The sequence below is a fragment of the Pholcus phalangioides genome, unplaced genomic scaffold, assembly GCF_987345545.1.
Source record: "Pholcus phalangioides strain wild (caught in Gottingen) unplaced genomic scaffold, Ppha-v1.0 ptg000015l_1, whole genome shotgun sequence".
Taxonomy (NCBI): Eukaryota; Metazoa; Arthropoda; class Arachnida; order Araneae; family Pholcidae; genus Pholcus; species Pholcus phalangioides.
Genome location: NW_028301608.1, coordinates 19,057,521 through 19,078,586, shown reverse-complemented (window position 1 = coordinate 19,078,586; position 21,066 = coordinate 19,057,521). Strand labels below are relative to the sequence as shown.

General features: G+C 31.9%; 1 protein-coding gene across 1 annotated transcript in view; it reads right to left on the bottom strand.

The window, feature by feature from the left end:
- The window catches only part of LOC149075613 (monocarboxylate transporter 12-like), a 48,478-nt gene extending 32,349 nt beyond the window's left edge, over positions 1-16,129 (bottom strand). The window contains exon 1 of the mRNA XM_089243096.1: positions 15,653-16,129. Within this exon, the coding sequence (XP_089099222.1) occupies positions 15,653-15,935 (283 nt within the window). The 5' untranslated portion in view covers positions 15,936-16,129. The remainder of the gene's footprint in view (positions 1-15,652) is intronic.
- Between the last annotated feature and the right edge of the window lie 4,937 nt (positions 16,130-21,066).

Sequence of the window (21,066 nt, the reverse complement as noted above, 5' to 3'; positions counted from 1 at the left end):
CTGCTACTTTAGCAGTTGTAAATCTGGAATCGCAGTGGCATAATCTCGGATATCCACGATGGCGATCGTAAATAAAAATCAAAATCGTACGCCGATTACATTCCTGTAGAAATGTAATTACTAGATGATCTTGTCGCTAAAATGAATTAATTGACGTGATTCAAGGACGGTCCAGCCCAATATATGTGACGCATATAATTAGTATATATATAACTGATATATATCATTTCATCCTTGTGTGACTACAACTGTAAACGTTCAATTAGTTCCAGCTACGAAAGCGCCGCTAATAGCGCCTGCGTGACCTCAAGTATGCGCAGAGTAGTGGAAATGACCCTCTCGGTCCTCAAGAAGCTCTTTATTTTGCTGATGGAGATTTAGATGAAGATTAAATGTCACGCCAGGATGAACACATAATTTTTGTACACATTTAATTACATCTCTATATATACAGAGGGCATAGGTATATTTTAATGGTAATACATATTTTAATGGTGGAAATTGATCTTAGAGACATACTTACAGTTAGGAAACGTATTCAAATAACGTGTAGCACTCAGATATGCCATTCGTATTGCAAGGGGCTGCGTAGTTATTAAAATCAAAAATTAACTTTTTATACGGACACCCTGTGCTCGAGAATTCAATTAAAAAGCTGTTGCCCCTGCCCTCCCGATGCAAAAAAAAAAACCATGTTTTTAAGTGTAAAATTCACTGAGATATTAGAATTCGAAAAACGGGGAAATTTGGGAAAGAACAGCGTTAAATGCGGGTAAAACGGTTTATCCGTATTTAACGCTTTTCTTGTCCAAATTTTTCCCGTTTTTCGAATTCGAATATGTCAGTGAATTTTGCACTTGGAAACAGGGAATTGTTTTTGGTGGCAAAAGGAGAGACAGGTCAGCAATTTTCTAACTGGAAGTTAGAGCACAGGGGGAACGTATAAAAATTTAGATTTTTTTTGTTTTGTTACACACTGTATTTTCAATCTAAAAACTGGTACAGAGTAATTTTTGAACGCTTGTTAAGCATTTTTTAAGCTGGAATCATACCTATACGACGGACGGTTCATGAGATGAAGGCCGGCAGTGATAGCATTTTTAGGACACCCTGTATAACATAAATATTATAAATTCAAGTCTATTTTCACCGTTTCTATTTCATGTTTTTAATCTTTACTTCAACAGTTCAATTGAAATTGAAATTCATTCAGCATGCAAACACATTATCGCAACAATTTAGCCAGAAAACCGAAGAGGCTGGATGTTCTGACTAAGATGAACAAACGGACACTCAATTTTACAATTTCTTCATGCAACGAGCGTACGCGACAAAAATGTTTACCTCAGAAACCTTGAAAATTATCAAGTTATTCCCCACAAAGCATCCTAAAAAATCACTTGAATTACATAATTTCTCCGAACGAACGTAAAAATAACTATACTTTTTATTTTGAAGTCCTTGACAAGTTATTTCGGTCAATTTCAGACACTAGACGTCTCTCTGTCCAAATAAACGCCGATGAGACAATAAAACTACAAAAATAGTAATGTAAGAGGATTCCTTATCCCCGACGACCGACGGACGGCCACACCCGAGTTATAAATTATCATCAATTGGTTTAATTGCCTATTAAGTAATACTGAAACCTCTTTAAAAAAGAAAGTACTTAAAAAAAGTGGGACTCTCATACGTATTCATGTATTAGATTATAAATGGAGAGGTGCATTTAAATATACTGGGAGTGCATTAATATTTGAATTTACAGCAATTAGATGGTTTGTAGCGCTAATTACAGTAAAGTTCCACGAACCTTTATATATAGATGTAATTTTAAAATATAAAATCTGAACGAAAAAACGTACTGAAATTCCCGTATGAATACGGCGAAATGCAATAAAAAAATCGCGCAAATAATGTGTAATGGTTTCATGGAGTTAATTAAGGTATTGAGATTTTTCCTCGTTATCCCGATAGAGAACATATTCCCGAATCTCCAGGAAAAATGTAGATGGTGCTGGAACCAATGAAATATATTTTTTAGTTTTAATTTTTTAACACCTGGTTTGCTGTATGACCATTTTTTTTTTCAAATTATTTTTACTCAGCTGCACAATTTATACAGCATAAAATGAATCCTAGGTCGTGAATGGTGAAATTTTCTCCTATAGGTAACTTTTAGAAGACCAAAACAGAAAGGTGCAAGAACGATAAGAGTGGTCAAGTAAACGGAAAAAATGCTTTCCCCCCCCCTCCCTGTGATTTCTAGAGCAATATTTCTATTAGAAATATTGTGCCAAGAAGTAGGCTGTTATATCTGTTTTAAATTTTTATATCTGTTTTAATGGACTTTATCCCTGATACAAAGCGTACAATTATTGACGTTAAACTGAATTCGAATTGCATGTGTTATGTGGTAAATGTGATAAATCCGGTTATTATACATAATTACCGGTTACTATATATAATTGCCGAATATTTTCGTAAGTTTGACAAATTCCCCTAAATTTTGTCACTTTTACCGGTAGTTATGCATAATATCCAAGCGTCCTGTCATTAGTAAACATGATAAATCGTACTATATACAATCGTTGTATAATATACGATACAATGCATGTATGAATTATCATACAATGCATGTATGAATTATCATACAATGCATGTATGATAATTCATACATGCATTGTATCATTATTATATCGGGGTACAATCGTAAAATTTTCAAGAATTATATTGAGGTCCGACTATAATCATCAAATGTACTGAACTTATTTGGAATTTCTTTCAAGTTTATCAAATTTGCCACTTACTCTGCTATCACTACTATTACTACTTAACCGTACTTGCACCTCGTGCACATCCCCCTTCGGAATTTCTAACGAATTGGTACATGTCGGCATATGCGTGTACATGTTGTGAACTTAATGTGAAGTTTGTTTCTGAGTAGTTCAGTCATCTGCCAGCGAATTTTCTAACTATGAGCGAAGCGTAATGATTGAATAATTGCACCGTTGTGTTGGACTGTTGCTTTCTGTGGTGAGACTTTTTAACGGGTTGATCGGCTCGCATTTACGCCTCGCATTTGGGAACCAACAACCAATTAGACTAGTGAATTATGCATAATCACAGATGAATGCGATAAACTTAAAATATTTTTCAAATTCAACAACGATGCTTGGGTACTATGCATAATCTCCGGTAAAAGGGATAAATTTATCAAACTTACCAAGACGATCGGTAAGTATACATAATGAACGGTTATTTAGCACATTTACCGTAACATATGATTTTCAAATCCCTTAATCAGTATTATAATAATTATTGATCAAACTTTGCTATAATAATAACTGATAATTTATGGAAAAATTGCCATTATTATTACTCTTGAGTAGATTCCTTTGTTTTAAAGGAATCTACTCTGTCCTAATTTGCCTATTATTGTACAGACGTCAATGTGTGTCCAGTAATTTTAAGAAATTTTTCAGTGTGGAAAATTTTTCTCTGTACCGTATTTTAACTTCCACTGAGCAAGAACAAAATTTGTATAGTTTATAAGCTTGAAGAAATCGAAACCTTCCATACAATTACAGTAGATGTCAATTATTGAAACCATGGTTAATGTTATCATTCGGGATTGTTATCACTTTCGCTAAGTACAGAACGGATTAATATCATAATACAAGATATACAGAAGACTGGATGTTGTGAAGATATTTATTAATTGAGATGTTAATTTTTTAAGGAAGGAAAAAACTCATCTCCGCCTCTACCGGGAGTCGAACCCGGGTCCCTCGATTGCCGGACGAGTGCTCTGACCACTAAGCTACAGAGGAGATAGAGATTTTCCTTCGAGATTAGCTTAGTGGTCAGAGCACTCGTCCGGCAATCGAGAAACCCAGGTTCGACTCCCGGTAGAGGCAGAGATTAGTTTTTTCCTTCCTTAAAAAATTAACATCTCAAATAATAAATATCTTCACAACATCCAGTTTTCTGTATATCTTGTATTAACAAGTGGAGAGCGACATTCACGCCACATTTAATATCATAACATGGAAAAAATTAGTTTATAGTTATTAGGACTTCAGTTGAAAAGTCTCGCCACAGAGAGCAACAGGCCTACAACGGTACAAATATTCAATCACTACACTTCACTTCTGAAATATAGATGGCAACACTGAAAAACCAAACACAACAGTAGATATGCACTCATACTGTTAAGTACACACACGCTTCTAGCACAACTCGTTAGGTAGTATATTGCCCATGGCGATGGATATGAGTCGTTCTTGGTTTGAAAGAAAAAAAAAGGACTTTGGTTAATGTTATAAATTTTTTTTCATCGAAAGCGAACGTTTTTTTCTTTTTTGCATATGTCGAAGCTAAGCTTGAATCAGACTCGTTTTCGATAAATAAATTATCGTTATCTACAAGATATCTACAAGACTTGTGCAGGAGAACAGAAGGCTCTTTTATCAAAACAAATTCGTAGACAGTTCACAATAGCCTAATCGGGCCGTAATAGCCGCTATGATCCATGTACGTGTAGCTCTGCTTTTGCAATGGCTTTCCTGTAGTGAATGCGTGTGTAAGGTTAAAAAAAAGTCCCTTTCTACCATAATTCTTGGTAAATTTCTTTCAACTAACCACATTTACAGTTCCTCGGCAGGAAGGCTTTCACAAGAGAATCTTGTGACGTGAATCTTCACAACAGAATCTATGGGACGTACCGTACATGATAAAAAGCACAGCAATCCGCAATACACATTAGGCAGATTCCTTCAAACTCCTCACAATTTCTCAATAAAGAAAATTATTTTATCTTGTAGAGGGGGAAGACCTTGTTTTGTTTTAGAGCGACTGAAAAAAAAAAGCATGATTTAACATTTTTTTTACTTGCTATATTGCTATATGGGAAAGGAAAATGACTTTGTCCCGTTTTCTTAGCACGGGGCGTATGGTCATAGCGCTTACTTCGATTTTTTTTTCGGATACAGTTATTAAGCGGTTATTATTATCAGAAACCCTGATGCCCGATGTGATCACATTAAGTGGAGTGTTGGGCATTATGAATATATCTTTCCATTTTAGAAGAATATAAACATAAGAAATCGAATAGTTTTTCAGCACTGGAAGAAGAATGAAAGATTAATTATTGTTGAGGTGCCATCTGCCGTATTTATACTATAAAAGTTTGATAAAAGTTCTTTTATAAAACTAGAAAAACGTAACCAATGGTTTGTATTAATAAATATTATTGGTTGTTTTTTTTTTTCAAGTTTTGTAAAATCTTCTGTCAAACTTTAATAGTGTAATCCTGGCTAAAGCACACGATTATGAAAGTTGGTTTTAGTTGTTTTTTTTCTTTTTGTCGAAAGATTCGATTTTTAGAATGTGGCAACTATTATTGTTAATATATTTCTTTTTTTTTACTATAGAAGAATGTAAGTAAAATAAATAATTTTAGTACTGGAAAAAAAATGAAAGATCAGTTATTGCAGATGGCTTATTGCTACCTCCTGAAGACAGAGGCAAGTTAATTTCATAAAATTACTATACAAATACAAATACAACGCCACAACAGGCAAAATGCCCAATCAGTCGCTAATGCACATGGTTCTTTATGTTAGTTTCAGCATTACTTTCTTTATTTTTTGTGTGAAAAGATTTGATTTATGAAATCTGGCAACCTTAAAATATAAACTCTATAACAGTATTCAAAACCATACCGAATACTAATATGGTAAATAATAAAAATAAACCCTTGGAAATAAATGCCCCATTTACCAATATTTAAACAAACGCCAAAATTATTCCAGTCGATAAAATAATTATTCCAGTCGATAAAATAATTATTCGTCTGTGTTACAAATCAATATCAAAATATTTTAACATACATAATAAATAAACCACAACGAGTGATTTTAAACAAATCCCATTGTTTCACAATATTTCCCGTTTCACAAAAATTTACGCAAAAAAAACTCGATAATTAATTGTCATTTATTCAAAAAAGTGATATTGATCTGAAAATTACTGACACATTAATATCGGGGAGAACATTATGCTCTAGTAAATGCGAATGTAAATCAAGTTCAAGAAATAATAGTAAAAGCAACAATCGGTAGTCTATCTACTTGAGTTTTCTAAGTGGCGAATGTGCCTTGAGGCTATAACACATAAGAAAGTGAGTTTTTGGGTGGAAAGCTGTAAATTGGAACATGGCCCGGAATCGACGTGAGGATTATTCCTTCCCACTGAACCATGTCACAGTTTCGACATGGCTGTCGTATCCGGATGATGTCTCGAAATCCTACCGTAAACACCTTTTGCCACTCTCGAGTGAACAATTAACGCTTCGAGGCAAGCCATATTCTAGAATTTATTCTATAATAGAAAAATGAGACTATATTGCCCTCAAAGGAGAGTGAAAAAAAAAAATCATAAATGTTTGATAAATTAATTTTTTGGTTGCCGTATGCGAAAAGAAATTAAAACTTGACACCAATAAAGGAAATAATAGAGTTTTCACAGAGAATGAATCTTAATTTCATATTTTTAAATATTTTGATGAAAAATATCTGATGAATGGATTTTCGTTCATATGCAGTAATTTGTGTTTTTAATATTATAAATAGAGTATTGATTTGAAAACAATATAAATTTTGCGCTCATTATTTTGAAATTCAAGCAAAATGTGAGGGGAATAATCATCCTCACTATGATATTATGAGGAATAATCATCCTCATACAGTGTTGGGACTGCGGACTCCCTAAAAATGATTATTTGGGAAAAATACAAAAATTGAGATATTTTATAGAAGAAAAAAAACGTATACAAAAAAATTATTAAATTAATGATTATTATAAAATTAAATTATTAATTATTATAAAATTAAATTATTAATTATTATAAAATTAAATTATTAATTATTATAAAATTAAAATTATTAATTATTATAAAATTAAATTACTAATTATTATAAAAATATTTCACACAAATTTTTAATACAGTGCACAAAAAATAATCATCAAAGAAAGAAGAATCGTTCTGTAATAATTGGGACTCCCTAGAAATTAAAATTCAAAAATTAATACATTTTATACACCCTCCAATCAAGGAAAATGAGAAAGAGTAGAATTTCCGCTTTGCTCCGAAAATTGTTTTACCCGTAACAATTGAACTGAAATGAACCTGTTAATTTAAATTCTTGATTTTTGCCGCTTTTTTTTTTATTGCTAAAACAATTTCAGGACTTGGAAACATAGACATAATGTTACAAATATTTGGGATAACACTATTATCCAAATTAACATTTATTATCCTATGCTTGGAAGGACGAATTTCGGTAAAAATGGCTAAAACACGAATTTCAGTCACCGATATCTTGGTGAATTTTCACCGAATTTTTACGTGTAAAATTTCTTTCATTATAATAGAGAGAGCCAACAATATTAACCAAAAATATTTTTGATTGGAGGCCCGATGAAAATCTGTTTTTTACAGGTTCAACCATGACAGCAAAATTCTCCGGTTTTTACAGATAATTATTATAAAGTTATGTTAATCAGTAAAAACAGGAGTAAAATTGTAATTTTTCATATTCTACTTTAATTCCGAAAAGAGCCTCATTAATTTTGTTTCTTTCCAACACTTTTGGGATAACACAATTTGTTATATATTTATGTTTCTGTCTTGTATATTGCATACCATAATAGCCCTGCTTTCTAAGAGACAAACGAACCGAGGCTTGCCTCCTCCGCGTTCTTTCTCCAGGGGGCTCTACTTTCTAGCAGCAAAGAAAATGTTGTGTTCGACAAACTTGCTGCTAATGAACACATCAACATGATACGAATAATAATAATATCAATGATATGCTACTAAGCTACTGACATCCAGTAGGAATTTGTTATGAATCCAAAGAGTAGTGAGACCCCTTAAGGGGTGATTAGGGAAAAACAATCCCCTCCCCCCGTTCAAATGCCTTTCTATGACAACCCCCACATCTTTATTACATATAAAATCTTTTTCAAGACTTTTTTTTCTATTGCTATTGCCGAGTGATCAGAGCTCCACAAACCATGGGATACTATGGGACCCCGATTTCTTCGTTCGTGGTTTCTGAGTAATAAGTAATTGTATGAAAATATCTCGATTTGCAAGTAATTCAATAATTTACACATAAATATTTCATTGATTTCGAACAATAATCTTTTGTATAGTTATTAACTGGAGATCTTCATCAAGATATAAAATTTCGTGAAAGGATGATGAGCTCTGTTTAGTCAATAATTTAGCAAAATCAACGTGAAACTGACAATATATATTTTTTTTCAAATAGCAGCTTTATTCATAATACCCAAGCGTCGTTGGTAAATTTGATAAATACCGAAAACATCACTTTTACCGGCAATTACGCCTAATAACCACGTATCGGTAAATTTGATAAATACTTGAAATTTATTGTCTTTATGTGTGATTATGCATAATACCCAATTAGAATTGCGAATTTGATAAAAAGATAAGTATGAAAAAAAAATCCAAATGAACCAAATGTGTTACGAATATGTGGCGAATTCTATGTGTGACGAATATAGTCAGACCCCGATAAAAAAATTTGCGATCGTACCCTGGTATAATGATACAATACATGTATGATTTATCATGTATAGTATATCATGTAGTACGATTTATCATTTTTACCAACGAAGCGACACTTGGGTACTATGCATAATCAATCCCGGTAAGAGTGATAAATTTAAAGCAGGGTCAAAACTAGGACTTTTTCCGCCCGGGGCAATTGCCCCCTCCCTGCCCCCCTCTGTAGTTCGTTTCAGGTTAACTTTGCAGTGAAAGGGAAGCTACGAGGGAACCGCATCACACGTTGCTATGGCAACGAAAGCCGTTCAACCAATGCATCGATGCGCAGTCGCGGTAAGGTATAGCTGATTCTCGCCAATCTCACTGAGAAAAATCTTTTTTTTATGCATAATGGTGATCATTTTTTTTTCTATTTTAAAATTCTTAAACGAATAAAGATCGATTCAGAACACTATTTTTTCAGTATTCATTTTCAATCATTCAAAAAATTGAAATATTCTGCATAAATAATCATCGTAAGCCTCCGATATATGGGAACTATATTTTGCGGCGAAGGAATACACTCTCTACCTTTCTCTGCACTGCAAAGTTAACCTGAAACGGACTATAGTTACGGCCATGATTTAGGGATATTTATCAAATTTACCAAAAACACTTGTGAACTATGCATAATCTCTGGTAAAAGTGATAAATTTAGGGCAATTTATCAAACTTACCAAAATGCTTGGTAAGTACGCATAATCACCGGTTATTATGTATAACAACCGCATTTATCATATTTACCGTAACATATATACTTAAAGGGAAAAATATTCAATTTTATTTTAATTATTTGCAATATTTCAACATAGTTTGAGACATGATCCCAACATTTCAAGTGAGATTTTGTTTTTAAAAAGTATATTGAGTTAAGTGAGTTTTTAATTTCATTAATTTATTAACAGGATGTTGCAGTGCATAATAAGATATGATACTTACTATACTCGTAAATTGTAATACAAAAATATTACGGTGATATTTCAACAGACGTGATTTGCCTTTCTCTCAAAGACTCAGTTTTTCGAACTTGAAAACCACGATGTGTAACTTTGCAGAATAAATCAATAAATTTAAATTAAAAAATAAATCTGCGGAAAGTTATTGCAAATATAATTGATATTGTCATAACTGTAAACTAATTTTTCGTATTTTCAATCGTGCTTCATTACTTTACTCTTCGCTTCCAGCATCCAGTGATTCCAAAGTTCAAGAAATTCAATTTCCGAGAAGTAAAAAGTGTGGTCTGTGTGTTGACTGTAGTTTGTAATTTTTTTAATGGTAATGCTTTATTCTACACTACAACATGCTATGTTAATAAGTTAATGAAGTTTTTGGTCACTTAACTGAATATATTTTGAAATCTCGATTTGTCCGGATTTCGTTATTGCTAGTCGTGACTATCCGGAACCAATTTCAATTTGAGGGAAAGGGAGGCTGAGCATGCAACATGTTAGTTTCTCCGCAAACATACATGCTATGCCGTGAAGCTTTCAAACAATCGTGCCTAAAAACTGAAACACATGGACAAATATTGAGAATTGCATTCAATTCAACGTCGTCTGGCCTACTGCTTCACTTTTCATAGTTTCCAACAGCATAATTAGTGGATTAGGATTACTCGTTATTAAATCACTCCGCTTATGAAGTCATTTGTCCCCGGGGGTTACGCTATAACGAGGTCTGACTACTAGGTATTATCAGTTTTCTTTTTTTAGCTTATTTCAATATAAAATTTTGAAACATCCCGTGAAACCGTCTTAATATGATAAATGCATTGCTTAAAAATATTCGTATAGTCTGGAAAAATAGCGCATGCAGAAAGTTAAGAAGGCCCTTTTTTCGTTCCCCTTAATTAATACGAGATACGAAGTAAAAATTGATAAATAGCCTCTAATTTCGAGCAATTAAGTGATTAATTGATATGAATAAAAACCGATAGTATTCACAGAGACGTAAAATTACTACGTTCGTGCAGCTTGTACTACGTCCGTAGAATTCAATCATACCATGATGCAAAAAATTAAGAGCATCCTCATGCATATGAATATCGCTTTATCTACGCACGATCGTTATTGATATGTCATCTCCACACAAGGATCACATCCATCAGACACAAAATATCGGAAGTTATTCAGACATCTTAAGAAACGAGGATCACCCGATTTCCAATCTACCTTATCAAATTATCATTTGAAAAATTAAGGTTGTAATTATGTATATTAGTGATCAGGAAAAGATTATATAGATTGATTGCGATCGTGATGAGGAAAATGGGAATAATTAAATTACTTATAAACAACGTAGAACGCGAGATGTGCTTGACACATTAGGAGTCACATGAGACTGATCATCCTTTAAAAGTATGTTCTTCACCAAAAAAAACTCGGAAAAATAATGTATTTGACTAATTTAAACGACTTATAAGATAGCAGTAGAAGGCCGACGAGCTTTCGCTGACAAATTTAAAAAAGACACAATAACCAAATTTAAAAAAGACACAATAACCAAATTCACATCTCAACAACGAAATAAACCTCATAAAATTCAATTTAACTTCATAGTACAGGAGATAACCAATTTATCAAATATAAGTTAATCTTCCATTTTTAATGAATTTTCAAAAAAGTAACAAATTCATGCGAATTCGAGAAAAAAAATCGAATTTTTAATTATTCATTTTTGAAGGTAAACTGCTAAAATATACTGATAAAAAATAAGCGTCTTATTTATCTTGAGACGAATATATTATAAATGAAAGAATGTGGGCAAATATATTAGAAAATCTAAATGCGACGGACGTAATAGGTCAATAACTCCGCCTTTGGTGATATTGTCACACAGAATTAATACGTCAATGGAGGATGCTATTAATAATTCATGATTAAATAATTTAATTCGATTATTTAGAGTGGCGGTAAATGATTGGAACGGCTTCGTGATATTTTTTTTTTATCGTTGTGAAATACAGCAAAAAACATCGCTCCTACAACGATACTTTTTCAAATATTGTTTAAAGTTATCTATAGTTTTGTTAAACTTCTCTCGAAACCAGAGCCGCCTTCAGGGGTTGTGCACCCGTACTTACGGTGGTAATAATACATTTCGGAAATATTGATTTTCATCAATTCTAGAATTATTAATCTTCATCAATTCTAGAATTATTAATCTTCATCAATTCTAGAATTATTAATCTTCATCAATTCTAGAATTATTAATCTTCATCAATTCTAGAATTATTAATCTTCATCAATTCTAGAATTATTAATCTTCATCAATTCTAGAATTATTAATCTTCATCAATTCTAGAATTATTAATCTTCATCAATTCTAGAATTATTAATCTTCATCAATTCTAGAATTATTAATCTTCATCAATTCTGGAAATCTGCATTTTCATCTAAGGAAGAAATAATTCTGGAATTTTTTATTTCATTAGTTCTGAATTTTCGTTGCTGGAATATTTCTTTCATTTACTCTGAATTTTCATCAATAATGGAATTATTTTTTTCATTTATTCCGAGATTTCGTGGGTGCTGGAACTTATTATAGCTGTCAGTTTTTTCTGGTTTTTTTTTTTTTTGTTTTTTTTTGCAGTTCGTGTGAATTCTGGGTTTTCATTACTTCTCAGACAGTCTCTTTCATGAGGTCTAAATTTTAATAGGTTTTGGAATTATTTTTTTGTTCAATTTATAATTTTCTTTAATTTGAAATTTGCTTTCTTTTTTTTAATTTACTTGTATGTCTCTATATTTTTTCTTTAATTATTTCCCAGCATACTTGTATACTTTGTAATAATATATGAATTTTTGGATGACGAACTCCCACAGAACATATAAAATCGGGGCTAAGGGACACCGAAATCATTAAGTTGCCTTTGGGGACTCACGGTTATTTTCGCACCGAGCCCCGTATTTAGTAAGGGCAGCCCTGCTCAAACAACGATAAATTCCTCTATTACGATATTTTTTGTAGAGGATTTTGAAACCGCTACAACGATGTTCTTTAGAGATATCTCCCTAAAAATCACTTTCAACATATTTTCGAATTCGTCACCTGTTTTTGTTTAGCTTTAAAGTGTCTAATAACACCGGAGTTTTACACGACGTGTCCTTGAAAATGTTGATGAAGTTGTCGGAATTGTTAATTTCTGTGTAGACAGAAATTTAATATAGTTCGTGTTTAAACCCCTTTACAGCGGCAAATCATGAACATTACCTGAACTTTGGGTTTCTCATCTTTGGGCATAGTTGACGGACGTCCCTTGTGTACGAGATTCAGGATCGTCGGGGGCATTGTTCAATTACATTGCATATTCGTGAATTCTTTGGGGCGGAGGGAGCCCAAGTACACTAAGTCCTTAGGTTCTGGTGTCTATTCCCAACGTGGAGAAGGTAAGATGAGCTTTTCTACCAATGTATACGCGTACATACACAATCTGTCTTGCGGTAATCGAATTTATGACTCAAAAATAAAAACAATTCATAACCCAAAAGAGTGACAAACTGAACATTTTTACGGAAATAAGAGGACAGCCGAACAATATTTTTCAGGAACGGGGAGAATGCTATTGTCCCGTAAAAACGGGACACGCAGTCTGCTCATTAAAATTTGTAGCGTGTAGTTCGCGTGGAAAAAAAGTTGGTCATCCCTGATTTAAGTGATCCATTTTGGTCAATAAATAGCGAAAGACATGAATAACTACCTTTTGCATAAGCTATTTTGTATTTTCTCGGAAGATTGCGGGAAGATAAGCATATGAAAAAAAATTGTTACATACGTTTATGTAACTGATTTATGGCCATCTCTAGGTTACTGAGATGTCTAGATTGAATTGCATAAGCCTTAACACGTCTACCGTATAATAAATAGTCGTGGAGCCTGAATCCACCCTTGCGATTGTATACGATGGCAGCTGTTTCCATGTCACGCATTCGCAACGACCAGCCATAATCTTCCAACTCCCAACTATAGTAAATAGGCTCCCAAAAAATATGTATCATGTCAAGTTACTTATGTCCCCCTGCGCTTTAAAAAGTTTTATTTGTCAATAAAAATTTAACAGGGAAATGTTATTTACATATATGATTTCCCGAACAACATGTTTTTTATTTGAGAAATAGATATGAATAGATATGTATGAAACTTGAGAAGTTTTCTTTAGAGTTGCACACTAGTTTGAAATTTTAAATGCTGTATTAGTAATATTTAAGGAATTTTTAAAACATACTACTATTTCGAAATTTATATTAAAAAATCAATATTGTAATTCAATTTCTCATAATGGAGACTTATCATTACTTCCAGTTATGACGAGTGATAGATTTTCATTTACGTAGTAATTTTTTTTTCTATCTGTTTTGAGAAATTTAAAATTTTTAGATAAATTTGTAAAAAATAGTTATTCCAACATTTATAGACATGAAAAGAACAATAGACATGTTTTTCTGTAAAAATGCGTCCAAAAACTTGTATTCTTTACGCCAGCGGTTCTCCACCGGAGGTCCGCAGAGCCCTTGGGTCTCCGTGTGCACTTCACAGGGCTAAGCGGCCACTCGAGCAGAATAAAATGAAACAGTAAATTTAATAAATAAATACCAAAAAGAGGCCAACGGGGCCTCTTTTAGAAACCAATGGGCTCCACCACAGAAATTATAGACTAAAAAGGGCTCCGTGTGTCAAAAAAAAAAAAAAAAAAAACACAAAGCGTTAGAACCACTGCTTTATGTGTTCATTATTGGTGAATGATATTTGCTTATGCAGATTATATGTAGGAAATTGCGGTATACTTTTTTCAATTTCATTCCTACAATATTTTAAATGTAAATTGATGTAAGATTGTTAAGAATATTAGACCATTGGTAACTTAATGAATTTCTTCCAATTACAACATTTCGAGAAATAACTCAAAAATAATTTAATTTACATATTTGCATCTACCTTATTGCTTTAATATTTTGTGAAGATTGTAGAACTTGATGAAAGAATATTTTATAACATTTCGGGAAGATTATAAAACTTGATCATAAGAATATTCTATACCATTTTGTGGAGATTGTGAAATATTCTTTCGATAAAATTCTACAAGGTTTTGTGAGTAATGTTATAATGTAAAGATATTGTTTTTGTAAAGATATTGTTTTTGTAAAGATAATGAATTTTGTTCAAGAGAATATTTTACAAAATTGCCTTTCCAATTGTACAGATTGTAAAAATTTGATGGAAAGAATATTCTCACTGAAAATTTTAGAGAAAAATATTTTACAAAATTTTGTCAGGATCGCAGAATTTGAAAGAATGCTTGAAAAATTCTGTAAAGATTGTATAGTTTCATCGAGAGAATATTCTACGAAGTTGTAATTGTAAAAGAGAATATTTTACGAAGTTGTAATTGTAAAAGAGAATATTTTACAAGATTGTGACATTTTATCACAAAAAATATTTCGATTTGGTCGAAATAATATTTAAAACAATTTCATTAATATTATGAAATTTGATAGAAAAATGCAGTATTTGAAAAATTTCGCAAAGATTGTAGAATTTGATAGGAAGAATATTTTGCAAAATTGAAAATTAAAAAATATTTTACAACATCGTAAAATTCGATCAAAAAATATTTTGATTGTAAAATTTGATGCAAAGAATATTTTACGCAATTTGGTGAAGATTGAAGAACTTGATCTCCGAAAGGAAAATTCTGCGAAGATTGCAAAATATGATCGAAAGAATATTATATTTCGTAAAGATTGTAAAAGTTGATCGAAATAATATTTGAAAAAAAAAAAAATTTGAAGAATGTAGAATTCGATCGAAAGAATATTTTTCAAAATTGTAAAATTTTGTCAAAAAATATTTTGATTGCAAAATGTGATCGAAAGAAAATATCTTTCTTGTGTCTTTCTTACACGTCGTATATGTCATATAAGAAAGATACTTTTTCTTATATGTCATATAAATTTAATATAAATATCAAATATATATATTTAATAAACTTTCGTGAAGATTGATCGAACTTACCCAACAGGCACATGAGCGATCCACACAAACTGAACGGCCATATCGCTTCCTCCCGACTTATGTTAAACACTTGTACGACCGCAACATAAATGATACCTGATGACCTATGTAAACCCACGGTCAGGAAACTCAGCCAAAAACAAGCGAATGCAATGCACCAAGAATACCATGGTTCCTTCTCTTCTTCTCCATCTACAGCAGAAGCAGAAGCTTCTTGCTTTGCTGCAGGAACAGAGAGAGGAGCTGGAGACGACGAGGACACGACCACGTTGACCGGCTTCATATTTGATAATGATCCAAGACCAAACAAAAAATCCTCTGGCTCTCTCTCTCTAGAATTCCGATCGAATGGATGTTGTTGTTGTTGACAGCATGGAGTGTATAATTTTTTCACTTTATTTATTTTTTTACTTATTTTCCGGCCGGGGTGCTACCGCTAATGCCGCCGATCACCCTTGCCCCAGTTAGAACGACACCAACGCCATCTGGATGCAACCAAAGACTATTACGTACGAGGCGGAAAAGAATAAAAATGAGATAGAGGGGGAAAAAATAAAATATCTCTGTAAAGCAACAAGTTGAAGAGGGATGAGGATCTGTCACGATGCGGAATAATCCCGAAATAAACCGCTTTGCATTCTCCTTGAAAAACAAATTATGCGCTACTTAGATGACATACGTATACAGCAGTTTAAAAACACAAGAAAAAAAACAAAAAAATCTGAAAATAATTATTTCTCTCGTATTTATGTATTTGTCTTACCTCGCTTGAAACTTTGGTGGCTTTTGAATTGATTTAAAATTTTATTGATTGTTTACGGCCGTCGTGTTTGTTTATTTGTGTATTTGGAATGAAAAGATTCATAGCAATTTTCTTTTCTTTTTTTTTAAATTCTAATTTACATAGTTGAAAAGATTAATGGATGTTAACAGAATTTATTCCAAAGTGTTCTCTTTTTCCTTTCTTCATACTCGAATATGATTGCGATTAATTCGAATGAACTGATTAGACTGTGGACATGTTTATTTAGAAAGAATAGGAAAATGATTCGTTAGACCTTGGGATGTTAATGTTTGGATATCACCGTCGGTCAGTTTTTGTCCTTTTTTTTTTTTTTTTTTGCAATGCTTCTCATGTTTTATAGAACTTACCTTCAAGTTTTGGACAGTTCTCGAAACGACTTTACATAGAAATCTATGAGAAATCGTATTTCGGGTAACGAAAGAGATTTCGGCTTGCGAATGTGATTTCGGAACGAATTGTCTTCGTTGGCAGAGGTATATACAATTATATATACAGGGCGCATATAGCAAAAAGGGAGTATGGCATTTCAATGGCGAACCGTTGATCCTACAGGTATACTTCCAAATAGAAGAAGTTTCCAAATAACGAGTAGTACACGGATATGTCATTCATGTTTCAAGAGGTTGCATAGTTATCAAAATAAAACATCCTTTTTCCGGCGGGTGTGAATGAAATGGAGATGCCGGACATATAGACGTCAATTTATATCTTATTATAGCTTGATTGCCGAGATTGTTAGATTGGCTAGATTGGATAAACTGACTTCCAGATTCTATCACATACAAGACAAAAATTATTTTTTGATTATTTATATAAGGACTATTACGATTACGGACTGATTATCTGTGGATGATGCTATATGATCACAATTTGTACGATTATTTATTCCAGATTATTTATTGTATATATGTATATCATTGTTATTTTCACATAAATTAATAAATTTCCGGATACACCCATCCCCCGGGAAAGCTTCGATATCTCTCTGAGATGGGAAGCGGGGTGTGTCCGGTCCTTCAATGTTCAATGTTGTATGGTATTGCTGCAGACCATGCATCCTCGGTCTATGGCCCGCTGGTCAAATTTAGCCCTCGGGCTCATCTTATGTGAACCGTGATCTCACACACACCTAATTTTGTAAAAATTAACCAAGTGGGACATTCCCAGAAAACTCAAATTACTCGTGATGCATCACATCACTTAAGTGGCCCGCGGCACAGTTCCAGATCATTGAAGTGGCCCGCGCCACTCAGCGTTCACTCTCCAAAAGGTTGAGCACCATTGCATTAGACAATTCCAATCTAACTCCTGACAAACTCTGAACAAAAAAAAAAGATTTAGCTTAAAGAAGAAAAATCCTGTTTTATACAACAATTGAAAAAAAAAAGACACGATTCAACATTTCGAATCCTGTTATGTGGGATAGAAAAAAAAACGTATTTATCCCGTTCGACCTAACGTCATAGTACTTACAGCCAGGATTCTTTCTGACGTAGTTATCAATCGATTATCGCTATCAGAAACTCTCATTCCCGATGCGATCACATTAAACGGCGTGCACTGTATTAAAAGAATACAGTCTGTTTCACCATAATTGACCGAAAAAGGAATATAAATTCTATGGTCAATTTCAAAATTCACCAAAAATATGAAAATCATCAGCAAAGAGAAGGATTTATCTGCGGTAGTTGAACCTTCCAAAAAAATCATTATATTGGGAAAAATACAAAAGAATAAAAACTTTTTATAGATCCGAATTTTAAAAAAAGTAAATTTGTAAATTTTGCGCCTTTTTCTATGAAACTCAAAAAAATTTACCCCGTAAAGCTGGGATCAAGATTCGCCGAGAAATTAATAGTCAAAACTCGTGATTTTTGGCACTTTTCCAGGAAAAGTTCTGTAAGTCGATTCGAGAGCCAAATAGGGAACATCAATAAATTTACGTTTATAAAAATACGGATTAGCAGTCCATCTAAAAAATTAAACAAAAAAGCAATTTTCGTCTTTTCAGCCAAGACAGTAAATACAAGATAATGATTAAAAGGGTTTTGCGAATATATTTATTATTGTTCAATTTATCTATATGAAAGCACAGAATATAATAAATGGAGTTATAAAGCATGGGAAAAAATATTATGTTATTTCTTTCTGTGTTTCTGATTTTCATGTGCTGTAAGGGGTCTTCAACCTACGGCCCGGGGCAACATTTGGCCCTCTGATCTTTCCGTTGTGACACGCCGATCACTTTCAGAAAATAGTTGAAAACATTGAAAAACGAGTAATTTCGGAATTAATGAAAAAAATATTTCCAAAATAATAAAGACTTAACTCTAGAATATTAATGAAAGAAATAATTTCCGAATATAAATGAAAGAAATAATTCCGAATGAAAATGAAAGAAATAATTTCCGAATGAAAATGAAAGAAATAATTTCAGAATTAATGAAAGAAATAATTTCCGAATGAAAATGAAAGAAATAATTTCCGAATGAAAATGAAAGAAATAATTTCCGAATGAAAATGAAAGAAATAATTTCAGAATTAATGAAAGAAATAATTTCAGAATTAATGAAAGAAATAATTTCAGAATTAATGAAAGAAATAATTTCAGAATTAATGAAAGAAATAATTTCAGAATTAATGAGAGAAATAATTTCAGAATTAATGAAAGAAATAATTTCAGAATTAATGAAAGAAATAATTTCAGAATTAATGAAAGAAATAATTTCAGAATTAATGAAAGAAATAATTTCAGAATTAATGAAAGAAATAATTTCAGAATTAATGAAAGAAATAATTTCAGAATTAATGAAAGAAATAATTTCAGAATTAATGAAAGAAATAATTTCAGAATTAATGAAAGAAATAATTTCAGAATTAATGAAAGAAAATTCTAGAATATTAATGAAAGAAAATTCTAGAATATTAATGAAAGAAAATTCTAGAATATTAATGAAAGAAAATTCTAGAATATTAATGAAAGAAAATTCTAGAATATTAATGAAAACAAATTCTAGAATATTAATGAAAACAAATTCTAGAATATTAATGAAAACAAATTCTAGAATATTAATGAAAACAAATTCTAGAATATTAATGAAAGAAAATTCTAGAATATTAATGAAAGAAAATTCTAGAATATTAATGAAAGAAACAATTCCAGAATTTATAAAAATTCATAATTACTGAAAGAAGTAATTATAGAATTTTTTAAACAAATAATTTCAGAATTTTTTAAACAAATAATTTCAGAATTTTTTAAACAAATAATTTCAGAATTTTTTAAACAAATAACTTCAGAATTTTTTATACAAATAATTTCAGAATTAGTGAAAAAAACAACTTAATACGAATCGATGAGAAAAATAATTTCGTAATTTCAGATAAAAATTATTTCACAATCAACAAAATAATAACTGCATGATTATTGAAAACAATGATTTCAAGATATATCGAGAAGGAAAATAATTTACCAGAATTACGAAATAATTAAAGAATCATTTAAATTGATTTCAGACTGAAATTAATCTCAAGATTAATTAATTAAATTAACAATTAATAAAATACTTTTCAGAATTAATGAAAAAAATTATTTCAGAACAAATCAAAATTAATAATTGAAAAGGAGTAATTTCAGAATAAATAAAAGACTTCAATAATTTTTGTCTCGGTGGGTTTTGTTTACCTCGGGACTCCGTCTATTAATATGGTGTCTCAATTTGACCCGCCGTGTCTGAAAAATTGAAGACCCCCTGATGTAGTGGTTATTCCCGTCCCCCAAATACCGTTAGATGAGAAAAGCTAATTACTCGGCGAATTTTGATCCAAATTTTACGGGGTAAATTTCTTCGAGTTTCATAGAGAAAAACGCAAAATTTACTAATTGACATTTTTCTAGGTTGGAGACCGTATACAAATTTTAATTTTTGCATTTCCTCCCAATAATGATTTTTTTGGGGGTTCAACTATCACGGATAAATCCATCTCTTTGCTGATCATTTTCCAACTTTTGTTGAATTTTAAAATTAATCATAGAATTTATATTCCTTTCGGTCATTTATGGTGAAACAGACTGTATAGCTTTCGATGTTAGCCAATTTTTAACCCTTTAAGCGGCAATGACTTAAAAAAGGTCAAATATGACTTCCACAAAAGCGCCTCTTATTTTAGCATTAACAAGAGCAGCTTTATTTTGTAAACATGATTTCCGAAAATCTTTCCCTACACTTCTTACTTTGCGCCTGCTGAAAATTGAAACAAAGCTTACTTCGTTGAAAAAGATGTTGCATTTTGAAGTGAGGTTTAGTGATTTCTAATTGCCACTTAAAGGGTTAAATAATAGAGAAAATCTTGTAGATTTTTTTTTTCCATAGCGGAAAAAACGTTTCGACAACAACTACCAAAAATACTTTTTTCCGGGCGAAAGGGATGATGGGTAAGACCCAAAACTTATAAATAGACTCAATTGGAGGAGCCACATGACGATAACGCCAGAGCAATAATAAACATTTTAACCCAGTTTGTTTCAAAGTCCAATCGCAATTTTTCTTTGATAACGTGTAATTTAAAGTCACGTTGAAAGGAAGGGGGAGGGGGAAAAAGAAGTGAG